The sequence below is a fragment of the Polyodon spathula genome, chromosome 7 (genome assembly GCF_017654505.1).
Source record: "Polyodon spathula isolate WHYD16114869_AA chromosome 7, ASM1765450v1, whole genome shotgun sequence".
Taxonomy (NCBI): Eukaryota; Metazoa; Chordata; class Actinopteri; order Acipenseriformes; family Polyodontidae; genus Polyodon; species Polyodon spathula.
In genome coordinates this window covers 55,949,673-55,972,685 of record NC_054540.1, presented here as the reverse complement: position 1 = coordinate 55,972,685, position 23,013 = coordinate 55,949,673, and the positions used below count along the sequence as shown (strand labels likewise).

At 47.1% G+C, this 23,013-nt stretch overlaps 1 protein-coding gene across 1 annotated transcript in view; it reads right to left on the bottom strand.

The window, feature by feature from the left end:
• gpc3 (glypican 3) overlaps positions 1-23,013 on the bottom strand; it is a 71,561-nt gene that overhangs the window by 18,214 nt on the left and 30,334 nt on the right. Inside the window, exons 3-6 of the mRNA XM_041256040.1 lie at positions 19,509-20,206; positions 14,024-14,157; positions 13,383-13,508; positions 7,365-7,476 (exon numbers count right to left, since the gene is read on the bottom strand). Coding sequence (XP_041111974.1) covers positions 7,365-7,476; positions 13,383-13,508; positions 14,024-14,157; positions 19,509-20,206 — 1,070 coding nt within the window. The remainder of the gene's footprint in view (positions 1-7,364; positions 7,477-13,382; positions 13,509-14,023; positions 14,158-19,508; positions 20,207-23,013) is intronic.

Genomic DNA, 23,013 nt, shown 5'->3' with positions numbered 1-23,013 from the left:
CTCCAGAAAATGTACCAGAAATTGTGTTCGATAACACTTTGGCGGGTTTCCCAGAGGCTGAATTTTTTTTTTTTTTTCATTTTTGTTTTGTTTTGTTCTGTCTTATTTTTGTTTTGTTGGGTTTCTAATGAATGACTTCAGATGGGTTTGATTGGGAGTGTGACAAACAAACGCACAATAATAAATGGTGCCATTCTGAAGGCTCAGTGGGTGACTGGATCCAACCAGCAGTACCAGAGGACTGGCTATATTATCAGACCATACTCATTACAGGAGACAGCAATGCAGCTAAACTGTGGCTGAGCTCAGCTCCACTGTAAAGGAGCAGTGTTCTAGCAGGGGAGCACAAACCTGGCACACAGAGTAATACAGAGGCTAGCTGGTTTTAAGAGGTGGGTAAGCTACTTTGTAGAATTCAGATCAGAAGAGAACCGTGCAGAGAAAGCTGAAATATGGAAGAATGCAGTAAACCCTTCTAAATAAGCAGTGGCGTCACTGGTTGTGTGGAGTGCTGCTGGCAGGAGGGAGTCTTTCCAGCCGTGATGAGAAGCAGACCTGCTATCCCAAGAGTGTGCACTGCCTGCCAGGACAAGCGGGGAGTTGAGATTCCAGAGCCAGGCCAGGCTGGAGTCCAGCGGGCCCCTCCCTCGTATTATATGTACATATTATGATCATTTGACCCTACATCCCAGCTATTTGCACCCCACCCACCCACTCCTCGACTGTAAAACCAATCTGCAGAATCTTTAGTAGTTTCCTGCGCTTTCTCCCCATGTTTCTGTGCTTAGCAAGTTCATTATCATGCTTTACAGTCTGTGACAACTCCATACACACAGACACACGCACATAGATAACACACAATCTATCATCACACACAGACACACACACATAGATAACACTCGATCTCTCATCACACAGACACATGCACATAGATAACACGCGATCTCTCATCACACACAGACACATGCACATAGATAACATACGATCTCTCATCACACACAGACACACGCACATAGAAAACACGCAATCTCTCATCACACACAGACACATGCACATAGATAACACTCGATCTCTCATCACACAGACACATGCACATAGATAACATGCGATCTCTCATCACACACAGACACACGCACATAGATAACACGCGATCTCTCATCACACACAGACACACGCACATAGATAACACTCGATCTCTCATCACACAGACACACACATAGATAACACACGATCTCTCATCACACACAGACACACGCACATAGATAACACTCGATCTCTCATCACACAGACACATGCACATAGATAACATACGATCTCTCATCACACACAGACACACGCACATAGATAACACGCGATCTCTCATCACACACAGACACATGCACATAGATAACATACGATCTCTCATCACACACAGACACACGCACATAGAAAACACGCGATCTCTCATCACACACAGACACATGCACATAGATAACACTCGATCTCTCATCACACAGACACATGCACATAGATAACACTCGATCTCTCATCACACACAGACACACGCACATAGATAACACGCGATCTCTCATCACACACAGACACACGCACATAGATAACACGCGATCTCTCATCACACAGACACACGCACATAGATAACACACGATCTCTCATCACACACAGACACACGCACATAGATAACACGCGACACACGCACATAGATAACACGCGATCTCTCATTACACACAGACACACGCACATAGATAACATGCAATCTATCATCACACAGACACACACACAGATAACACACGATCTCTCATCACACACAGACACACGCACATAGATAACATGCGATCTCTCATTACACACAGACACACGCACATAGATAACACGCGATCTATCATCACACAGACACACACACAGATAACACGCGATCTCTCATTACACACAGACACACGCACATAGATAACATGCGATCTCTCATCACACACAGACACACGCACACAGACAACATGCAATCTCTCATCACACACAAACACACACACACATAAATAACCACAGGTACCACAGAGTCCGGTTCCTGTCTGTGCTGGATTCCAGTCTCCAGGTTTTGTATGTGTCATTGTTAAAACGTTGCATTGTGATGATATCATTTTATGGTCTTGCAGTAACTACAGGGTAATTGAGGTAAACAACAACATAAGTCATGTTGAAACTGTTAATAATATTGACGTGGTTCAAACTAGGTTAGGGTAATAAAATACAATAACAAAAAATGACTTGGCAATATTTTTAAACAGCTATTTCCTGATTGGTCGTTGACCGCAGTACATTTTCACAGTCATTGTGCATTCTCACATGCTTATGTGTTTTCTGTGATTTATTTTGCTTATCTGTGCTATGATTTCACTGTGCATTTACTACACTTTGCTGTGCTCTTTGAAGAGGACAGGGCTGCAGTCTGTAACACACAGTCAATCCAGAACTCAAATGCAACAGGTTTGTAACAGACAGCTCCCCTAGGGGAGGGATGAGGTATGGCAGCTCTGTAACTGGATATGAGGAACAGCAGGTCATGTGAGTCACTTGGGGCTCTGGCACCAGGGTCAGAGGTCAGCCTGGGTGAAACAGGAGAGTGGTGCCTGCAGGTGCATTGTGACTGGGGGATTTATCAGCACCACAACACTAATAACTGCAAGGGAGTCCAGCAGACAGAGAGCCAGGGGTAATAAGCCAGGGACCTCTGGAAGAACTAGAGGTCAAATTACACTCATTTGAAATGAACTGTCAGGATTCTCCCACACGCAACATGTGTGTTAAACACAGCTCCAGTAAAATAGTGTTGCCTTAATTGACTGATTTATGAATTCACAGTAAACTGTCCATTCCTTTCACTGTGTGAGGGCCCTTCACTAATTCAATGTTCTCAATAGATTTTATTTTATATTTAAGTCATACAGTGAGTTAACAAGAAAGCCCCTTTCTAACACAGAACATCTTTTTCAAGCCTTTTGTTTTGCAGCGTGTTTCTGCTCTCTGTTCAATTCTTCAGTGAAATGTGCAGCATCGGAGCTGCATTGCCAGGGACCGGCCGTGCAAAGCAGGCAGGAGTTGCTTTTTTCCCACGTCTACAGTTTCAATTAGAATCCCCAAAGCCTGTTTGAATCTGACTCTCTAAAAACGACCTTAACAATAAAACCACACAAAACCAGCTGGGGCAGGAAACAGGAAACCTGACCTTTGACCCACGATAGGGCTCCTATTTCCACCCTGCATGACTGAGGCATGACCCTCCACCCACTCCCCTGAGCCACAGACAGGGGAGAGAGAGAGAGAGAGAGAGAGAGAGAGAGAGAGAGAGAGAGAGAGAGAGAGAGAGAGAGAGAGAGAGAGAGAGAGAGAGAGAGAGAGAGAGAGAGAGAGAGACACGCTTCTCTGCCATGCTTACCAAAACAGCAGTCTGCTTCACTTTAGTTTATGGCTTTCTCGTGTTTACAATACTGTTCATTGTCATGCTGCCCTGCTTGTCTAGGATAAGATGTAGTTTCTGTGTACCGGCAGTGTAATGGCTAACCAGCTAGAAAGCAGTGGCTCAGGAGCTGTGTGAGGCACTGGGGTCAATGTGAGCACGGCCTGGGGGGGTTGTGGTGAACCACGGAGGGTCTATTAGGAGTCAGACTAATTAGAAGGAACAAGATTCTCAAGTGCTCTGTGTAACCCCTGACCAGCAGGAGAGAGGGCAGGGGAACAAGAGACACAGAGAGAGGGTGAGAGAACGGGGATAGGGGGAGTGGCAGACAGAGAGGGGAAAAAGGAGATTTGAGTGAACAGAACAGAGCAAAATGTATCAAATACATCTCTCTATATATTAGGATTAGATAAACCAGCACTGTATTTAAAGTGCATTGGTGGAAGAGGTTTGTCAGGGCATTCTGAACACAAGGAGAGCTGCTTTAGGGAAATCCAACCCACATGTGCCCAGATGCTCGTGCTTCCTAAAGAGGAGACGTTCTGCCCGGCGATGGAGCCCCCCGCTGCGATAAAGAAATAATAATTAAGTCTCCGGGGGGCCCGAAACTAAAAACCCATTTTTGGGAATCGATTTCAAATATGTGTCAGTAATTGGGATGCAATTATACAGGACCTAGTGGCAGATTTGCATCCCGCACGCCTGCACATTAACTGGGGTAGAAGTGGCCCCCTTGCGGCTCTTTGTCATTCCCACACAGCACCGTGCAGGAATTATCTTGCTGTATTCAGAAGAGGCATGAAAAATAAAGGAAAGCTCTTTGAGTTTATGGTGCAAAGCCTCTCTCTCTGCGCAGACGCAGACGGGTCGGGTAGCTCAGTGCCGAATGGGAGGCTTGATCTGAGCCCCTTACTGTACCACCCGACCGGACTACAAAAACCCACAGAGCTTTCATGAACCCTGCTTGCTCTGACAGAGTGAGAATCAGCGCAACCATCAATAGCACATCAGAGGACACAAGCACCGCAGATAGCAGATTTCACATTTCAACAATAATGTATAAGGTTCTAATGTTAACTTTAGATAGACAGATAGATAGATAGATAGATAGATAGATAGATAGATAGATAGATAGATAGATAGATAGATAGTCCTAATAGAGGCCATGCTGAGAGCTGGCAGTAATACTGAACGTCTTGGTTCTGTTTTTTTGTTTTGCGTGAGAGAGAGAGAGAGAGAGAGAGAGAGAGAGAGAGAGAGAGAGAGAGAGAGAGAGAGAGAGAGAGAGAGAGAGAGAGAGAGAGAGAGAGAGCAGTATGGACAGTGAGAGGAGGGAGAGTCGAATGTAGAGATACAAGGAGGAATGGAATGAGAGAGATAGGGTGGGAGAAGGAGAGAAAGCCAAGGATAGAAAGAAAGGGAGGGGAACACAGAAAGCGATGGAGAGATAGAAGGATGGGAGAAAGAGAGGGAGAGGGGGAGAAAGAAAGAGAGAGGGGGAGGATGAGCGCTGACTTCAATCAACACACAGCTTGGCAACACTCTGCGTCCTGGAAGGTAAACTGCAGCGCCCCCTGGCTATCAGAGCGTGCACTGCAGCCTGGTATCTACCTCTCCCCACAGTGTGTGCGCGCTCATGCTCAGACAGACAGGTGAATGTCGTTCATGATCACATTTAATAACTCTTACTGCATGGTAACGGTGACTGGGGATGTCAGCGCTTCTCCATGTGGACAGACCCTTCGCGGTGCACAATGGGACCGTTTCATTAAACGAGAGGCCCTGTCCCCGCGCTGGGGTGGGGTTAGGGGGCAGTGAAGATTTACAAAGCTGTATGGCTGTGGCCCCCGTTACCCACATAATTGCATTTGACTTGCAAATGTCATTCTCATTATAGCGCAGAGCACATACAGCACAGCCTCTTAATCGTGGCTCCCCACTGCTGCAGGGGTATAACGAGGCTGCACTGGATGTGAACCATATGCATGTGGCCACACACTTCCTCCTGCTCTTTTTACTGCTTCTACCATGTTGGGCTGTGCTTCACCATGCTGGGGCTCCCATATGCTTTCATCGTCTGCTTCTACCATGTTCACTTTGAATGTGCTTGCCCATGATTTCAACCTGCTTTCCTATTCCTTATTAATATGTATGCTTAGCTTTGTTTCTACACTGTTCCAATGTGCTGTACCCTGCTACCCTGAGCTATACGCTGCTCCCCTGTGCTGTGCCCTGCTCCCATGTGCTGTACCCTGCTCCCCTGTGCTGTACTCTGCTCCCCTGTGCTGAACCCTACTCCCCTGTGCTGTACTCTCCTGTGCTGTACCCTGCACCCCTGGGCTGTACCATTGTCTCCTGTCCTCTACCATGCTTCCATGTGCTGTACCCTGTTCCCCTGTGCTGTACCTGCTCTCCTGTGCTGTACCCTGCTCCCCTGTGCTGTACCCTGCTCTCCTGTCCTCTACCATGCTTCCCGGTGCTTTAAGATGTTGTCAATTAACTTTCCTAAGCTGTTCTTTTACCAAGCAGTACTTTATAAAAAGTATTTAAACAGTAAAAGTGAAAAGAATGACTGAACAGCTGTGGTTCTGCTGTTGGGTGAAGCTCCGAGTCTGGGAGAGGCACGTTAGGATCAAACAGCTCATTAATTCCAGCTGTTTTTTCACCTGTTCTCAGTGCAGCGAGGCTCCCCGGTGCAGGGGCTGGCCCATCTTCAGCTGCAGACACCCAAGAGCAGGGAGTTTCTCTATTGAAAACCAGCAAACCACCAGTGCTGCTCGCTGCTAGCACCAAACAGCCGGCACGACGTTCCTTGTTTCAGACAGGGTCCTTTTCTTTGGCTGGGCTGGGGAGAGCTGAACACCCTCACTGTGTCCTTAACACAAAGACCTGAGCTCCCCTGGGACCCTCACACAAGCCAGTTGCACCGGCTATAACATTACCTTGTGGCATTGGTCAAAGACAATATTGTGAAAGCCGGCCCGGGTAAGCTGATATTCAATAGACTTGAAAGGATGTCATCCATCCTGCAGCGTTCAACAGAAATGCCTCTCGGCCACTCAGCTCTAAACTGATAGCATGGTATTATAGCGCTGCTCACCTTGTGCTTACAATACAGCATGCAGCAATCTCTTAAAGCGACGGGACAGCATTAAAAAAAAGTTTTCGTTTATCGAATCTTTAAAAGGTGACAAAGATAGAAGAGAGAAGCATGTTTAAAGCATAGATATCTGATGGTCCTGGTAAAACCTCGATAAAGCAAGACAAGACACAGCAAACCACCTTTAAGAGATAAACAGATCACTGCTGCAGATTTGTCACAATTCCAGTGCATCTTATCGAGTGCACAGATTCCATGCTGTGCGCAGAACACACTGCGCAATCCCCAGGCTGGTAAAGTCAAGATCTGTAACTGAACTGGGAGTGAGGTTAATGTGCACTCTAGAAGGCAGACAAAATAAAAATAAACGTTTCTCCTTCAGATTCGATAATCTTGTTTTGGGTTCAATGAGGCATGTTTATCAACCCCCCGCACACCGCAGGTTAGGCAGCGCTGCCCAGCTTATTTGTTTCACAGAGCTGATTATCAGGTGGAGCTCGGAGTGAGTCACAGGGGTAGCTCAGCTGGGCAGAGGCAGCAGGACCTGTTTGGCATGTTTGACTGATGAGCTGAGTGTGTGATCATGCCACCATATTGGGCCATGTGTTTGAGGTGTGCAGCTATGTGTCATGTGAGATAATGGATTGATTTATATAGCACCTTTCATACCCCAGTGAGTCCCCACGTGGTGCGAGAGGGTATTCACCTGGCCTCCTTGCTTGTTATTGCCCTGACTGAGCAGAGGCAGTGTAGTCATGCTGGCATGGTATCAGAGCGATCGCTGCACACCTTGCTAGGTATGCAGCAGGGCTGTACCTGATTAATGTGCTTCAGTTTGTCGATGATCTGGTTGATAACTGGCTCCAGTGCCTTGGGCTTGGTGTCTGGGCTGTGCGTCTGCACTTTCTTCATCGTCGGAGGAGGGTATCTGCAGGGCAGACAGCAGACAGGGGTTACAACAATACAAATCAAGTATAAAACAAAGTAGCCTGCTCTGCTCTGCTCTAAACAGAGGACAGAGGCGCATCTCAATACCACCACTGCAGAGATCATTAGACTAGGACCCTGCTGACTGGTGAATCTGTGAGCTTTTATTTAGACCCACCGCAGTTTAGATCAATTCTGAGTCAAACCTGCTGTTCAAGACCACCTAAACAGAAAGGCCATCTGCCCACACACCCCTGTGTCAGTGTGTATCTGTATCGCCCATATTAGATGTCCTGTCTGTCGAGACCACCGAGCAACAAAGACTGCTTCTTTTAGAGGGTCCCTTGTGTGGAATGCTGGACTGGAAGCTGAGTGCACCTTGGAATGGGTTTGGAATGTCAGAGTTATCTGAGCTCTTGCATTCATCTTCTTCTTCCTCTTCTTCTCCTTGTTCAGATTCACTTTCTGCATCATTTTCTGTTTCGGTCAGACCTGGACACTGCATGTCAGCGGGTCCAATCCCGGTCCTGGAGGGCCACTCCACTCCAGGTTTAACAGGTAAAATGAGAAAATGAATGACTTCAGGGTCTGGGTGGAGGTTTGATTGGTTCAATTAAACCATTTAGAACAGGGTTGGAACAAAGACTAGGACTGGAAGGGCCAGGTTTGGACACCCCGGCTGAATGTGACCTGTTCAGAGAAAAGCCCAGCAAAAGCAGTAGGCAGAGCTTCGCTTGTCCTGCACTCCTCCTGGTCTACAGAACTCCCACGCATTGCCTATGCAGTGTGGCTGAGATCTGCTCTGAACTGCAATATCCCTGAGCATGTGCCCTCAACTGGTTATCTAACTGACGCTGGGGGGGGGTTACCATGGGCCAGCTTGCTGTCACCTGATCATTTTAGGAACATGTTACCCCCAGGGGGGCCGTTTTAGCAGAATCAGAATCTCTTCCCCTGCTCTGACTGGCTTTTCTCAACTGGCCCTTCGCTTCAAACACCTTCTATGATTTCCTGTTGCTTCCTTGACAACTTCCTGAACCGCTGCTGCTAACATAATTACCAAACAGAAAGCCACATGTGGCTCTGTGCCAGAAACATGCTGCGCTTGATTATTTATTAACTTGAACCCTTTAACTACGGGATGCTCACAGGGGGTATTATAGTACCTCTAGCCTGCCCCAAGTTTATTAATGGCACCTCAGTAACCTTCAATACTTCAGCACTGAAAGATATTTTTTGTAATGCTTTTTATTACAATTGGTGTTGACATGCTAAAAAAACCCCACTTGTGTTTAAACGGTTAAGACACTGAATCCCGGTGACCTCACACATGATCCTCATCATCAATGCAGGCTCAGGCTGCTCTCACAATGCCAGCAGCGCCACCCAGTGGACTCCATGGGAAATGTTCCTTTAACTTCTGTCTGCGGTGTAATCACAGACAGGATGTGCGATTAAGGGTACGTGTCAGTCTTGAGAATCAGCATTTCCTCAGGTGAAAGTGCACAGCTTTGCTGTTTTCACGGAGCACACTAAAAAAAGGAATGCCTTTCAGCGCTTTGCTCTCAGAAGACGAGGCTGCTCAGTGAAAGAGAAGGTTGAAAACCTGTGGATAGAGGTCAAGGAAGAGGTGGAGGGATGCTAACTAAGCAATGACAGAGACGTGTCTGATTTAAACAGCTCTGACGAGGCTCCCACAGGAACGCTTTTCCAGCTGGATGTTCAGTGTACCGATGCCTCTGGAGTCTCTGATTGCTTTCACTTGTGTCTTTTTGAATTGAATATATATCTATATATCTATCTATCTATCTATCTATCTATCTATCTATCTATATATATATATATATATATATATATATATATATATTATAAAAAGGGAGGATCAAAGCCTGAGTACCTGCACTACTCGCTTTGACTTACAAACACGACAAAGACACCAGCTGTGCCAGCTTTGTTATTCAAAGTGTAATTTCCACAATCAGCTTTATGCTGGCTTTTTTCTTTTTTTCTCTTCCTGAATAAACTTTATGAACGGAGCTCAGGTGCCAGAGCTTTATTTTGAAGGGGTCTACGGGCACAGTTAGAAACTCACACCAGCGCGGCACCCAGTCCTGGGTTTCAGAACTAGAATCGTTCAAATAGAGTTCTGAAACCCAGGACTTGCTGCAGGGCTTGCTGTGGGTTTCTGACCCTGTAAATAGCTTTGAATTGAGTTGTGTACAACTGTTAAGCTAAGATGAGCGCCCCCATCGGTTATCATCAAAGGCGATTTGTCTTTCATTGTCAACATGCATCTTAAAATAGCAGCCGATAAGAGAAGCCAGCATGCGTGGCTCAGAGAGAGCGAGGGAGAGAATGTAAGAGAGGGGGAGGCAGAAAGAAAGAGAGGAGTGTTGTGAGAGAGAAAAAGAGGGAGTGAAAGATAAGAAGGTAGAAAGGAGTGTGGGACAGAGAGGGACAAAAAGGATAGGGGTGAGAGAGAGGAAACGAGACAAAGAAAGAGAGAGGAAGACAAGCAAACGACAGCAGAGTGATCCACTGTCCAATCCCTTTTATCCGTTACTCACACACCTGCCACTAGCAAAAACACTCACACAACAGTACATCAGAGTAGGATTCACACCGCGTGCAGGGTGGATCATTTAAACAAGTTAAACCAGCAGCTCCAGCTGCTCTAACACGTGAGTGAGTGTGTCTCTCACAAAGCACTTCACAAGCAGGGTTCTAACCAGCCCCTGCTGCCTTGCTGGCAGAGATCCTAGTGTAACACAGAGTGACATTCCTGTATTAAATCAGTGATTGCTGTAATTAAGCCAGCTTTCCAAAGCCGTGATGCTCAGTGCAGGAGTTACATTCCTGAAGCGTATTAGTGGGCAGTGTAACTGTCCTTCTGATGTTGTGTGAGATGATTCAAAGCGGCAGGCAGAGCAACACGTTGAGAATGATTCTAGAAGTGTTTACAGGGCAGGGGTGGGGACATGCGGGACAGCACAGTCAGGTGAGCACCAAAAACACTCACAGTACGTGCTCACAGTACACCACAGTGAAGCACAGTACACCACAGTGAAGCAAAGTGAAGCACAGTGAAGCACAGTACACCACAGTGAAGCACAGTGAAGCAGAGTACACCACAGTGAAGCACAGTACACCACAGTGAAGCACAGTGAAGCACAGTACACCACAGTGAAGCACAGTGAAGCACAGTACACCACAGTGAAGCACAGTGAAGCACAGTACACCACAGTGAAGCACAGTACACCACAGTGAAGCACAGTACACCACAGTGAAGCACAGTGAAGCACAGTACACCACAGTGAAGCACAGTGAAGCAGAGTACACCACAGTGAAGCACAGTACACCACAGTGAAGCACAGTACACCACAGTGAAGCACAGTGAAGCACAGTGAAGCACAGTGAAGCACAGTGAAGCACAGTAAACCACAGTGAAGCACAGTGAAGCACAGTGAAGCACAGTACACCACAGTGAAGCACAGTACACCACAGTGAAGCACAGTGAAGCACAGTACAGCACAGTGAAGCACAGTGAAGCACAGTGAAGCACAGTGAAGCACAGTACACCACAGTGAAGCACAGTACACCACAGTGAAGCACAGTGAAGCACAGTACACCACAGTGAAGCACAGTGAAGCACAGTACACCACAGTGAAGCACAGTGAAGCACAGTACACCACAGTGAAGCACAGTGAAGCACAGTACACCACAGTGAAGCACAGTGAAGCACAGTACACCACAGTGAAGCACAGTGAAGCACAGTGAAGCACAGTGAAGCACAGTGAAGCACAGTACACCACAGTGAAGCACAGTAAACCACAGTGAAGCACAGTGAAGCACAGTACACCACAGTGAAGCACAGTACACCACAGTGAAGCACAGTGAAGCACAGTGAAGCACAGTGAAGCACAGTGAAGCACAGTGAAGCACAGTGAAGCACAGTGAAGCACAGTACACCACAGTGAAGCACAGTACACCACAGTGAAGCACAGTGAAGCACAGTACACCACAGTGAAGCACAGTACACCACAGTGAAGCACAGTGAAGCACAGTACACCACAGTGAAGCACAGTGAAGCACAGTACACCACAGTGAAGCACAGTACACCACAGTGAAGCACAGTACACCACAGTGAAGCACAGTGAAGCACAGTACACCACAGTGAAGCACAGTGAAGCACAGTACACCACAGTGAAGCACAGTGAAGCACAGTACACCACAGTGAAGCACAGTACACCACAGTGAAGCACAGTACACCACAGTGAAGCACAGTGAAGCACAGTACACCACAGTGAAGCACAGTGAAGCACAGTACACCACAGTGAAGCACAGTGAAGCACAGTACACCACAGTGAAGCACAGTAGACCACAGTGAACAGGCGGATGATGGGAAATGTAGTTCTGAGAGGTCCATGCAGGTACATGTGAAGCCATCTTGAGGCAGGGAATGCAATTCAAAAGTTTAAAAAAGTGGTCAAAATGTAAAAAAATTCTACAATACACACACCTTATGTAAACAGTTGTAACAACACATGGGAACATGTAACACAATCAAATAAAAAGGTCCTTATGCACCGTTTAAGAAGATACACTGACCTCACTCCAGCATGTGCAGCATGTGCATTCCTGACGTTTTCTGTGACAAGCGTGTAAAACACAAACACACAACACACACAAAACACACACACACACACATACACACATGGAAACCTGTCATAACTGCTGACCATGCCGTTCCTTTGTATCATCTGTGTACAATGAGCAGCACTACCACAGTTTGACCAGCAGGTGGGGCCTGTTTACAATTTTTATTAAAGACTGGCTTCTTTTCAGGGGCTGGCTTGCCTGAGACTGTCTAGGTTTTTACATTCGTTCTGCCATTGACAGCACTGTCCCACTGTAGCTGCCTTCTTGTGCATCCATTGCCACTCAGTACAGAACCCTTGCCCTGAGCAGAGTGTGCTTGGAGATTTGGGGAGGAGCAGAGGGGAGGTGGGGGTGGGGGACTGACATTGAGAGATATTGAGAGGGGTGCGCTCCTGCTGCTCAGCGTTAATGAACCCCCACAGGCGCCCAGTCACTACCGCCATCTACTTCATCACTGCTCTTCATTTAACAGATATTTCACCTTGCAGTGCAGCACTGCACCTCTTAGATTACCCACAGAATGTACTGAACGTGGAAGAACAGGGAATTGGGAGCTTGAAAGTATCTAGATATTATTATTATTATTATTATTATTATTATTATGATGATGTGATTTGCCATGCTTGCATATATGGCTCATTAAACTCCACAAGATCGCTTCTGAAGTATCCTAATAAAGGTTTGATCCTGATAAAGGTTTGATCCTGATAAATGTTTGATCCTGATAAAGGTTTGATCCTGATAAAGGTTTGCTCCTGATAAATGTTTGATCCTGATAAAGGTTTGCTCCTGATAAAGGTTTGCTCCTGATAAAGGTTTGCTCCTGATAAAGGTTTGCTCCTGATAAAGGGCTGGAAGTGTATGAAGCTGCGTGCAGCTGCTGCTATTTAGTCAGCTTTTCAATAAACTAAACCTGCAACGCTTCAAAATAACAAATTCCGAATGAATCCTGAATGAATCCCACAGGAATGGCAGCTGAATATGTTGTGACCTTCCTCTGGGTTCTGATTCACTTTGGATTCCGCCCTGTTATCATGTGGATTGAATTACCTGTGCTCATGCCATGCTCCTTTGTAGAGAGGCTGTTGCTCCCAGGTACTGTACAAGGCCTGCATGATGTATGAATGAACACTTCTCCCAATCCCCTGAACGCAAGCCTTGTGCATGGGCAGCTCTGCTCCTGCATTTAACTCAATAGAAGATTCCCCCCTCGCTGCAGCAGCAGCAGCAGCAGGCTGGCTCTCTCACCTCTCCGCGATGTCCTGACCGTTCCAGCAGAGGGAGTCGTTGAGCACGGCAGACTCGCGGCTGCACAGAGCCTCGGGCAGGCTGCTGTAGAAATGAGTGAACCCTTGCAGGGTGTCGATGAACTCCCTTGGGGTACACAAACAACCTGGGTTAGGAGTCACAATGTTACCATGTTTTAATTGGCTGACATGTTTAAAACTGTCTGTGTAAACTCTATGGGATGGAGAAGCTTTCCTGTTAAAACGTAGACACATAGATAGGAAACTTAACACATTGCACGTGAGCATGCATGACAGAAGGGGTCATATTTATCACATGCACTTAGCATGCATTTCAGTGATTGTGAGGCTGGAGCTCCACATACTAACAGTATGTACTTAACAAAGCCATTGTGCTGTAAATACTTATATTGTATTTAACAAAAGTGCATAGTAGCAACAGGGTGGTTAATGTTCCATTACACAGCCAGTAAGAAACAACTTCAGTCCTTAAAAAGACCTTCCAAGTTATTTTGCCCTGTTTTTGCTGTGAGATTCGTTTTTACATTGTAATTAAGGAGGTCCTGTTAGCCACAGACAGCAGTGGAATCTTAGACTCAACAGCCTGCCCCCTGGTGGTCGTGTGGTGGAAATGCACCGTACCTTCTGCGTCCAGCCAGTGTTTCGTGAGGGTCGACGGGGGGGCTCTTGAGCCCTCGCTGGTAAGCAGGTCCATCCTCTGGGGAGTGGACAGAATGAGCTAGCCGCTGTGGGGAGTGACCACACATACTGCTGACCTGCGGGGGACAGGGAGAAAAGTACATAGTAGATAGCCAAGAAGTAAAATAGTCTGATTGAAATCAAAAGACACAAATACCCGTTCTCTTCTTAAAACTAAGGGGGGGGGGAAAAGACTTCGGACTCGAGAGCTTGGATTTTTACACTTTGTTTTCCCCAAGTCCCATATAGCAAGAGTGGAAATAAGAACCTTCCCTCTGAAGCGTAGTGCCATTGTGCAAACGCCTCACAAACCTCTATCAGTAAGAGACAAACGCACACGCGCTCTCCAGGTGTAATTAAAATGCAAATGCATGTTAATGTTTTGCTTGTGTTTAACGATTTGCCATTTTAATTTCTCCAGGGATTTATTACAGACTTGAATCTGCCACACCACTAACAACTAATTGTATTGCTCTCCTAAGTGAATGCTGGAACATCCTCCCCACTGAATAATGATTCATGATAAGAAAGCAAGCTGGCTGAGCTCGGCATGTTCATTAGGGGTTGGGGCTGCTGCAGGGCTCGGTGCTGTTAGGAGACCTGGTGCTGCAGGACAGAATGCAGGTTCAAGGTTATACACCAGGCTGGAGTCAGTGGAGTTCACTGTCTAAATGACACTGCCTCCCTCCCAGTCCATAAACTAACCACTAAGCTACACTGCCTCCATCCCAGTCTATAAACTCTAACCACTGGGCCACGCTGCCTCCCTCCCAGTCTATAAACTAACCACTAGGCTACACTGCCTCCCTCCCAGTCCATAAACTAACCACTAAGCTACACTGCCTCCATCCCAGTCTATAAACTCTAACCACTGGGCCACATTGTCTCCATCCCAGTCTATAAACTCTAACCACTGGGCCACTCTGCCTCCATCCCAGTCTATAAACTCTAACCACTGGGCTACACTGTCTCCATCCCAGTCTATAAACTCTAACCACTGGGCCACACTGCCTCCATCCCAGTCCATAAACTAACCACTAAGCTACACTGCCTCCATCCCAGTCTATAAACTCTAACCACTGGGCCACGCTGCCTCCCTCCCAGTCCATAAACTAACCACTAAGCTACACTGCCTCCATCCCAGTCTATAAACTCTAACCACTGGGCCACGCTGCCTCCCTCTCAGTCCATAAACTAACCATTAAGCTATACTGTCTCCATCCCAGTCTATAAACTCTAACCACTGGGCCACGCTGCCTCCCTCCCAATCCATAAACTAACCACTAAGCTATACTGCCTCCATCCCAGTCTATAAACTCTAACCACTGGGCCACACTGTCTCCATCCCAGTCCATAAACTAACCACTAAGCTACACTGCCTCCATCCCAGTCTATAAACTCTAACCACTGGGCCACACTGCCTCCATCCCAGTCTATAAACTCTAACCACTGGGACACTCTCTCCATCCCAGTCTATAAACTCTAACCACTGGGCCACACTGTCTCCATCCCAGTCTATAAACTCTAACCACTGGGCCACATTGTCTCCATCCCAGTCTATAAACTCTAACCACTGGGCCACGCTGCCTCCATCCCAGTCCATAAACTAACCACTAAGCTACACTGCCTCCCTCCCAGTCCCAGTCCATAAACTAACCACTAAGCTACACTGCCTCCATCCCAGTCTATAAACTCTAACCACTGGGCCACGCTGCCTCCATCCCAGTCTATAAACTCTAACCACTGGGCCACACTGTCTCCATCCCAGTCTATAAACTCTAACCACTGGGCCACACTGCCTCCATCCCAGTCTATAAACTCTAACCACTGGGCCACACTGCCTCCATCCCAGTCTATAAACTCTAACCACTGGGCCACACTGTCTCCATCCCAGTCTATAAACTCTAACCACTGGGCCACATTGTCTCCATCCCAGTCTATAAACTCTAACCACTGGGCCACATTGCCTCCATCCCAGTCCATAAACTAACCACTAAGCTACACTGCCTCCATCCCAGTCTATAAACTCTAACCACTGGGCCACGCTGCCTCCATCCCAGTCCACAAGCCCACACAGACACTGCTTTAAAGACACTATGACTAAAACAGTCCATCAGACTCCATTTATTGCTGTTAGTCAGGCTATCAGCGGTATTATGACAGGAATAAAAGTTTACATTGTTGCACTTTTCAGGATACAGGAGATAAATCTCCACGGCAACAGACTTTAATATGTTCATTCTAGAATCCTGAGAGAAAAGCCCAGTCAGTCACTGTAATTATCACTGATGAACTGTCTTCTGAGAGAGAGAGAGAGAGAGAGAGAGAGAGAGAGAGAAAGAGAGGGATCTACACCATGATAAGCCACAACTGTTTTTTTATTTCTCTCTCTCTCTCTCTCTCTCTCTCTCTCTCTCTCTCTCTCTCTCTCTCTCTCTCTCTCTCTCTCTCTCTCTCTCTCTCTCTCTCTCTCTCTCTCTCTCTCTCTGGTTTTTCTGTTTTGTTGTTTTTGCTGCGATGCGCGTATGTTGCGCTGTTGTGCTTGTTTTATATCAGTGTTGCTTTGGAACGCAGAGGATGCTGAAGTTCTGTTGATAATTCATGAAGCCTCGAGTGAGGTCGGTCCTGTCCCTATTACTATATGAAACCGTGAGTGACCTAGGTCCTGTCCCTATTACTATATGAAACCGTGAGTGACCTAGGTCCTGTCCCTATTACTATATGAAACCGTGAGTGACCTAGGTCCTGTCCCTATTACTATATGAAACCGTGAGTGACCTAGGTCCTGTCCCTATTACTATATGAAACCGTGAGTGACCTAGATCCTGTCCCTATTACTATATGAAACCGTGAGTGACCTAGGTCCTGTCCCTATTACTATATGAAACCGTGAGTGACCTAGATCCTGTCCCTATTACTATATGAAACCGTGAGTGACCTAGGTCCTGTCCCTATTGCTGTATCTTTGTAATTTCTTGGCTGTGTTTTGGAAATTTTAATTTTTTTTTTTTAATACATATGAACAGATATATGGTGCAGAGGTACTTGTTTTGACACATCAGTTTATTAGAACTGCCTTTTTGAGAACTGCAGCTAAATCATGATCTGTTCTGAGCCGACTGGAGTCCTTCCAGCGCTGTGTCCAACCTGTAATCAATCTGCCTCGGCTGTGTCTGTATTCCCTAATTTAATAAGATCAAGGTGACTATGCAGGTATCAGCACGGGCTGGCTCCTGATCAATTCAGTAACACTTCCCAACAAGGTCTGGGCAAGGGCAAGCACAGTCTCTTCCCACTAACTGGCTGTGTTTACCCAGCAGATCCCATCTGATCTCCCCTCGTGTTCCTGGTCACCTGTGAGGCTCTGCTCGCCAGGGACCAGCTGGTAACGCAGGCCAGACTGTTCCCACTGAAATCGAGACTAAAGACTTCCGACCAGGCCTTTCTCAGTGGCACCCTCAGTCCTGTCTGGAAAGACAGTCTTCTAAAGGGTCTGAGGATTCGGCCTGGCGACGAGACGCCACAAACACGAGCATAAGATACTTTGTAAATACCCAGAATGTTATAAATCAGAAGTAGATCAGCTTGAGAAGAGAATTGATGTCATGAGACAGGCGTGCAGCTGCACGCGTCCTTGAGCCAGGAAAAATGAGTGGAACAACGAGCAGAGATTTGATCTGACAAGGTCAAATCACAAAGTGAAAGAAGAACCGCTAGAGCCACGTACAATGAGAGGGGGGAAAGTACAGTGGAACTGGTATTGAAGCCAAGGAAATGAAAGTTTTGTAGAAACAGGTTCAAAGTCCAGCTCTTGAGGGAAGGCATGGGAGCTGGGAGATTTGTGCCCGACAAATAGTAATGACTGACTCTAATTTCAAATCTAATTCTGTATCAGCGAGGCTCTCTATGGCTGAGGGAGACAGCTGACCTCTCACCCCGAGGACAAGTGGATGTAATTAAGTTCCTCTCTCTGGTTTAGATGGTGCACAGAGCTATGGTGCCCCAAGGCAACGCTGACACGGAGCTCCGCGGGTTCCTGTGCGGGGGAGACTGCCTACAAAACCGTTGCTACGGGCCCCCAGGGAGGTTTCAAATCTCATTAACCAACTGGCCGACTGCAGCGTGCGGAGAAAGGAGAAATTGTAATAATTCCTGACAAATTGATTTCATCTGCAGACAATGTCTTTCTCTCTCTCTTGTGGTTGCTTGTTGCAATACTTGGAGTTACTGGAGTTGTGGATGAAGCAAGATACAGAACTGGGTACCCCAGGGCCTTCATTAGTCAACAAAATAAGAAAGCTAAATATCTTTTTTACCAGAACCATGAAGAACTGTAACTTTTTCTTTTGGTTTCCTTTGAGTTTCGGGAGTCACGTCTATTCCCCTGAACAAAGATATATAGAACTTCCTACCGCATCTCAAGCTCTTACCTCCAAGGGTTTGGGTACAGAACCTGGCTGAGTGACAGAGCACTGAGTGTGGATACAGAAGAGATTGCGATGCTAGAACAGAACACGCAGACACACAGAGTTCCGCCCTTCCGTCTCCTGGTTCTGTCTGCCGGACTCCCTCCCATGTGTGCGAGTGTTCAAGTCTATTCTCCGTTTTGCGCAATAACTGTTAAAAATAGAGCTTCATAAATCATGCAGCTTCCCAGTACGGATGCAGGGGCAGAGGGAAAGAGAGGAGAGAGAAGGATACAGAGGCATAAGGACCTGTTACTGTCAGAGATTGTGTGCTGAATTGAGCTGGTCACAAAAAGGCAGCTAAACATTACAATATAAAAGCTGCATCTCCCTGTTGGGTGTTATTCCTGGTCATGACTCTCGCTCAATCATTCACACTGGTGTAAGGACAAAGCAAAGCTGCTGAAATAATGAAACAGAGCATGTGAATAATTGAGATGTTAAGTACTGTAGCAGCATGCTGTATGTAATCTTGGGAGAAAAGGGATTTCATGTCAAAAGTTCACGCTTTAAAAAAAAAAAAAAAAAAAAAAAAAAAATTAATTAAACTAAAAATAATTTTTCAAGTGTGTTTTCACAGGCTCTCCCAGCTGCACAAACTAATACCCGGTGTCTGAAATCACAATTCAGTGAGGAGAACACTGACCAGCCATAGCGTAAGAGGGGGTCTCCCAGAAAAATGTGATATCCTACGATTTCAGGATTTGCCTGAATCGATACATTTTACCATCAAAAACAATTTTCTGGACTTTTTCTTTTTTTTATGTGGTGGAAAAACTTCCTGGGAAATTGTATTGGTAATAGGATGCAAGGACAGGTTACCTAAAATAAATGAAATTGTGGGTTATCAGGATTTTCCAGGACACCCTGCAGTGCAGGCCCCACCCTCTATAGAGACCTGATGCAAGAACCCCTGCAGTGATGTAGGAAGGGCCGGAGCGCCCTCTGGTGGGCAGACTCACCAGGGTGGCCAGGCGCAGCCGGTTCCTGTGTGCGTGCAGCACGGCATCCCTGACGAGGGTGTGGAGTTTGAGCAGCACGTTCTCCAGGTCGTACCCCCCACGCATGCCTCCCGCCAGCCCCGCCAGCCCCTCAATGTAGCCCTGCCAGTAGGGCTGCACCTCAGACACCTGCACCAGGCAGCCCTGCATCACAGCCTGGCAGAACCCCAGGCAGGGCCTGGCCTCCAGCAGACCCCGGCAGTGCGGGCAGTACCAGAGCCGCAGCAGGGTGCGGCCGCAGTCCTTGCCGAAGCGCAGGTGGTCCGTCGTGTTGACCACCTCGATGCCCAGGTTCAGCGCCTGCAGGAAGACGCGGGCCGCCAGCAGGGAGCGGGAGATGCGTGTCATGATGAGCTTGGGCAGGGGTCCGAAGGCCCCTGTGTCCCTCCGCGCCGCCCTCAGGCACTCCTCCGAGGGCTGGTCCCGGGAGCCCCTCGTGGCCCCGCTGAGCAGGTGCCGGTACACCGCGGGGAAGAGGCTGTCGAAGAAGGAGTTGACCATGTCGTCCACGCTGGTGTCCAAGCCCAGGATGTAGAGGGACACGTCCTTGAAGAGCTGCGTCACCGGGCCCCACGCCTCGCCCTCCAGCCCCGCCCACGGCCCCCGGAACAGCAGCGCCGTGTAGTTGAGGGCGTGCCAGACCACCACGTCAAATGCCTCTGGAGAAACAACAGGGAGAGACACGGTTACAGCAGGGAGCGCCGTCAAAGGGGCAAGGCAGGTTAATGACCATGGAGTTCTCCTGTTCTCTCCAGTGAGACAGGAAGGAAACCCTGCAGAAAGATTATATTATATTATATTATATTATATTATACAATGCTGCAAGTTTATGGTGCACTCATTCAGGTAATAAGAGTTGACATAATATTTTCGTTTTGTTTTTAGACACTCTGTATAAAGAGCTTCTTCAGGTCTTTGACAGCTCTGAGCACAGTGCTGAATTTTTATCATTTTTTACATTTTTTAAGAATGTAAAACAAGCAAGCAGAATGTACGTCTTCTTAGATTAAACTACGGATTAGTTTTAAAAGACTAAAAACGACTTTCACTGAAATGCTGGTATGCCAGCATTCAGCATCCCCAGGGGTGCGGTTTATTTTCTGCTAAGCAGCCGCCATGCTGTTAGAAAGCTCTTAATACTGCAGGTCAAGAGCAGGGCACATCTGGAGCTTTTGAATCCTGGCCTGCCCCCTTCAGTCCACGCACACGAACACACACACACACACACACACACACACATGCATGCACGCATACATGCGCACACGTACATGCACACACACTCACACGCGCACACACACACACGCACACGCACACACACTCATACACATGCACACGCACGCATGCACACACACACACACTCTCCCATTTATTTTGGATCAGGTGCAAAGACACATTTTAATAATGCAACAACTGGAGAACACTTCAAACTCTGAGTGTTTGCCTTTTATTTGCAGCCGCTCCAGAATACGGCTCAGGATTGTGCGGAGATTCTTCACTTCCCTCTTCAGGTTGTGTTGAAATTCTCTAGGGTAGTGAAAGTAAATGTAATAGTAATAGAAAAATGTGAAACTTGTACAAACACAGAGCGGGAGATTATCACGTACGGAGTCAGGTACAGACCCTTCATTCCTCTTTATCTCAAATGCATTTTGATGCTGCAGTTATTTTACTATGAAATGTTTGTGCTACACTCTGATCTGGCTGCACAACATGAACACTGTCTCAGATTTTTTTTTTAATTGCTCAGTTCTAAAATGTGTAAATCAAGGCAAGCCTGGATATTCTCTTACAATAGCATCCTTTCTGATCTCAGTAATATAAATAAGCACTGCCCTGTCATTACAGCACGGTGAAAAACAGGACCTATCTAACAGTAAGCAAAAGGACAGCAGGGTCAGGCCTCTTCAGTTTATAGAAGTGAAAGTGGACAGGTCTGTGTCCACTACTTCTTGTAAATGGTTACCATTCACAGCAGGACTACACTTCCCAGAATGCATAGCAGTTCCAGTTAAAAAGCCTGCACTGTCCCAGAGAACATGGAGTCATATGGTATCCCTATTCTTGTAGAGTGATCTGGTCAGACCTCACATGGGCAAGCAGGCTCAGTGAGGTCCAGTAAACTTCATGGACATGACAAAGATCATAGGGAACCAATGGAGCACAACTAGACTGACCAATGGAGTGCAGCCAGTTAGATTTTGCCTGAGCTTTTGCTCCAGGATTATAAAACAAACTTTCAGCAGTGATTCTATTGAACTGGGTTCGGAGCTTCAGTGAAAGACACTTTCTCGCTCAAGCAACTTGAACACTGCAATTTAAAAACAGCAATTCAAACAAATTGTGACTGCTGAGTTTGCAAAGTCCTCTCTTCAGGGTTGTTTGGGGGGCACTAAAGAGTTCAAAGCACTGCTGTCGCTCTCTGCTCAGCTCAAACCTTTTCTTTAGTTTTAGTTTCTTATTTTTCAATGTGCTGAAGATGCTGTCCTCTTTTACTGCACTACAAGCTAAATAAATGGTCCTCCTGAAGCCTATGCAAAACCTAACATTAGCATTACCCTTCAAACCTCTTTTGGAGAAGCTTGCTGGGTCTCTGATTTGATTTCCAGCCTGCATTCCTGCTGTGCTAGCGTTACACTTCCTCTTTGATTAATAGCATGCAGAACGCATTGAATACCAAATCAGCAAGGGTGTGAGGGGAGGGGGTGGAGGGGCACTTGTAACACACTTTCTCTATAGAATCATTCATCTGTCATCCACAGCATTCGGTCAAGGGCTTTGCACATGTGTGTGTGAGAGAGAGATAGAGTGTGTATTTATTGTCTCTGCAGATGAAATCAAACTAAACTAAAAATAAACTGGAAGAGCAGATCAAACCCGTGGCACTAAGACTTTGCTCCCCCTGGACAGTTAACTGAGCCTCTGCACCCCCTGGACAGTGAACTGAGACTCTGCACCCCCTGGACAGTTAACTGAGACTCTGCACCCCCTGGACAGTTAACTGAGACTCTGCTCTGCTGAGCCTCCCCCTGGACAGTTAACTGAGACTCTGCACCCCCTGGACAGTTAACTGAGACTCTGCTCCTCCTGGACAGTTAACTGAGCCTCTGCACTCCCTGGACAGTTAACTGAGCCTCTGCACCCCCTGGACAGTTAACTGAGACTCTGCACCCCCTGGACAGTTAACTGAGACTCTGCTCCCCCTGGACAGTTAACTGAGCCTCTGCACCCCCTGGACAGTTAACTGAGACTCTGCACCCCCTGGACAGTTAACTGAGACTCTGCACCCCCTGGACAGTTAACTGAGCCTCTGCAACCCCTGGACAGTTAACTGAGCCTCTGCACCCCCTGGACAGTTAACTGAGCCTCTGCACCCCCTGGACAGTTAACTGAGACTCTGCACCCCCTGGACAGTTAACTGAGACTCTGCTCCTCCTGGACAGTTAACTGAGCCTCTGCACCCCCTGGA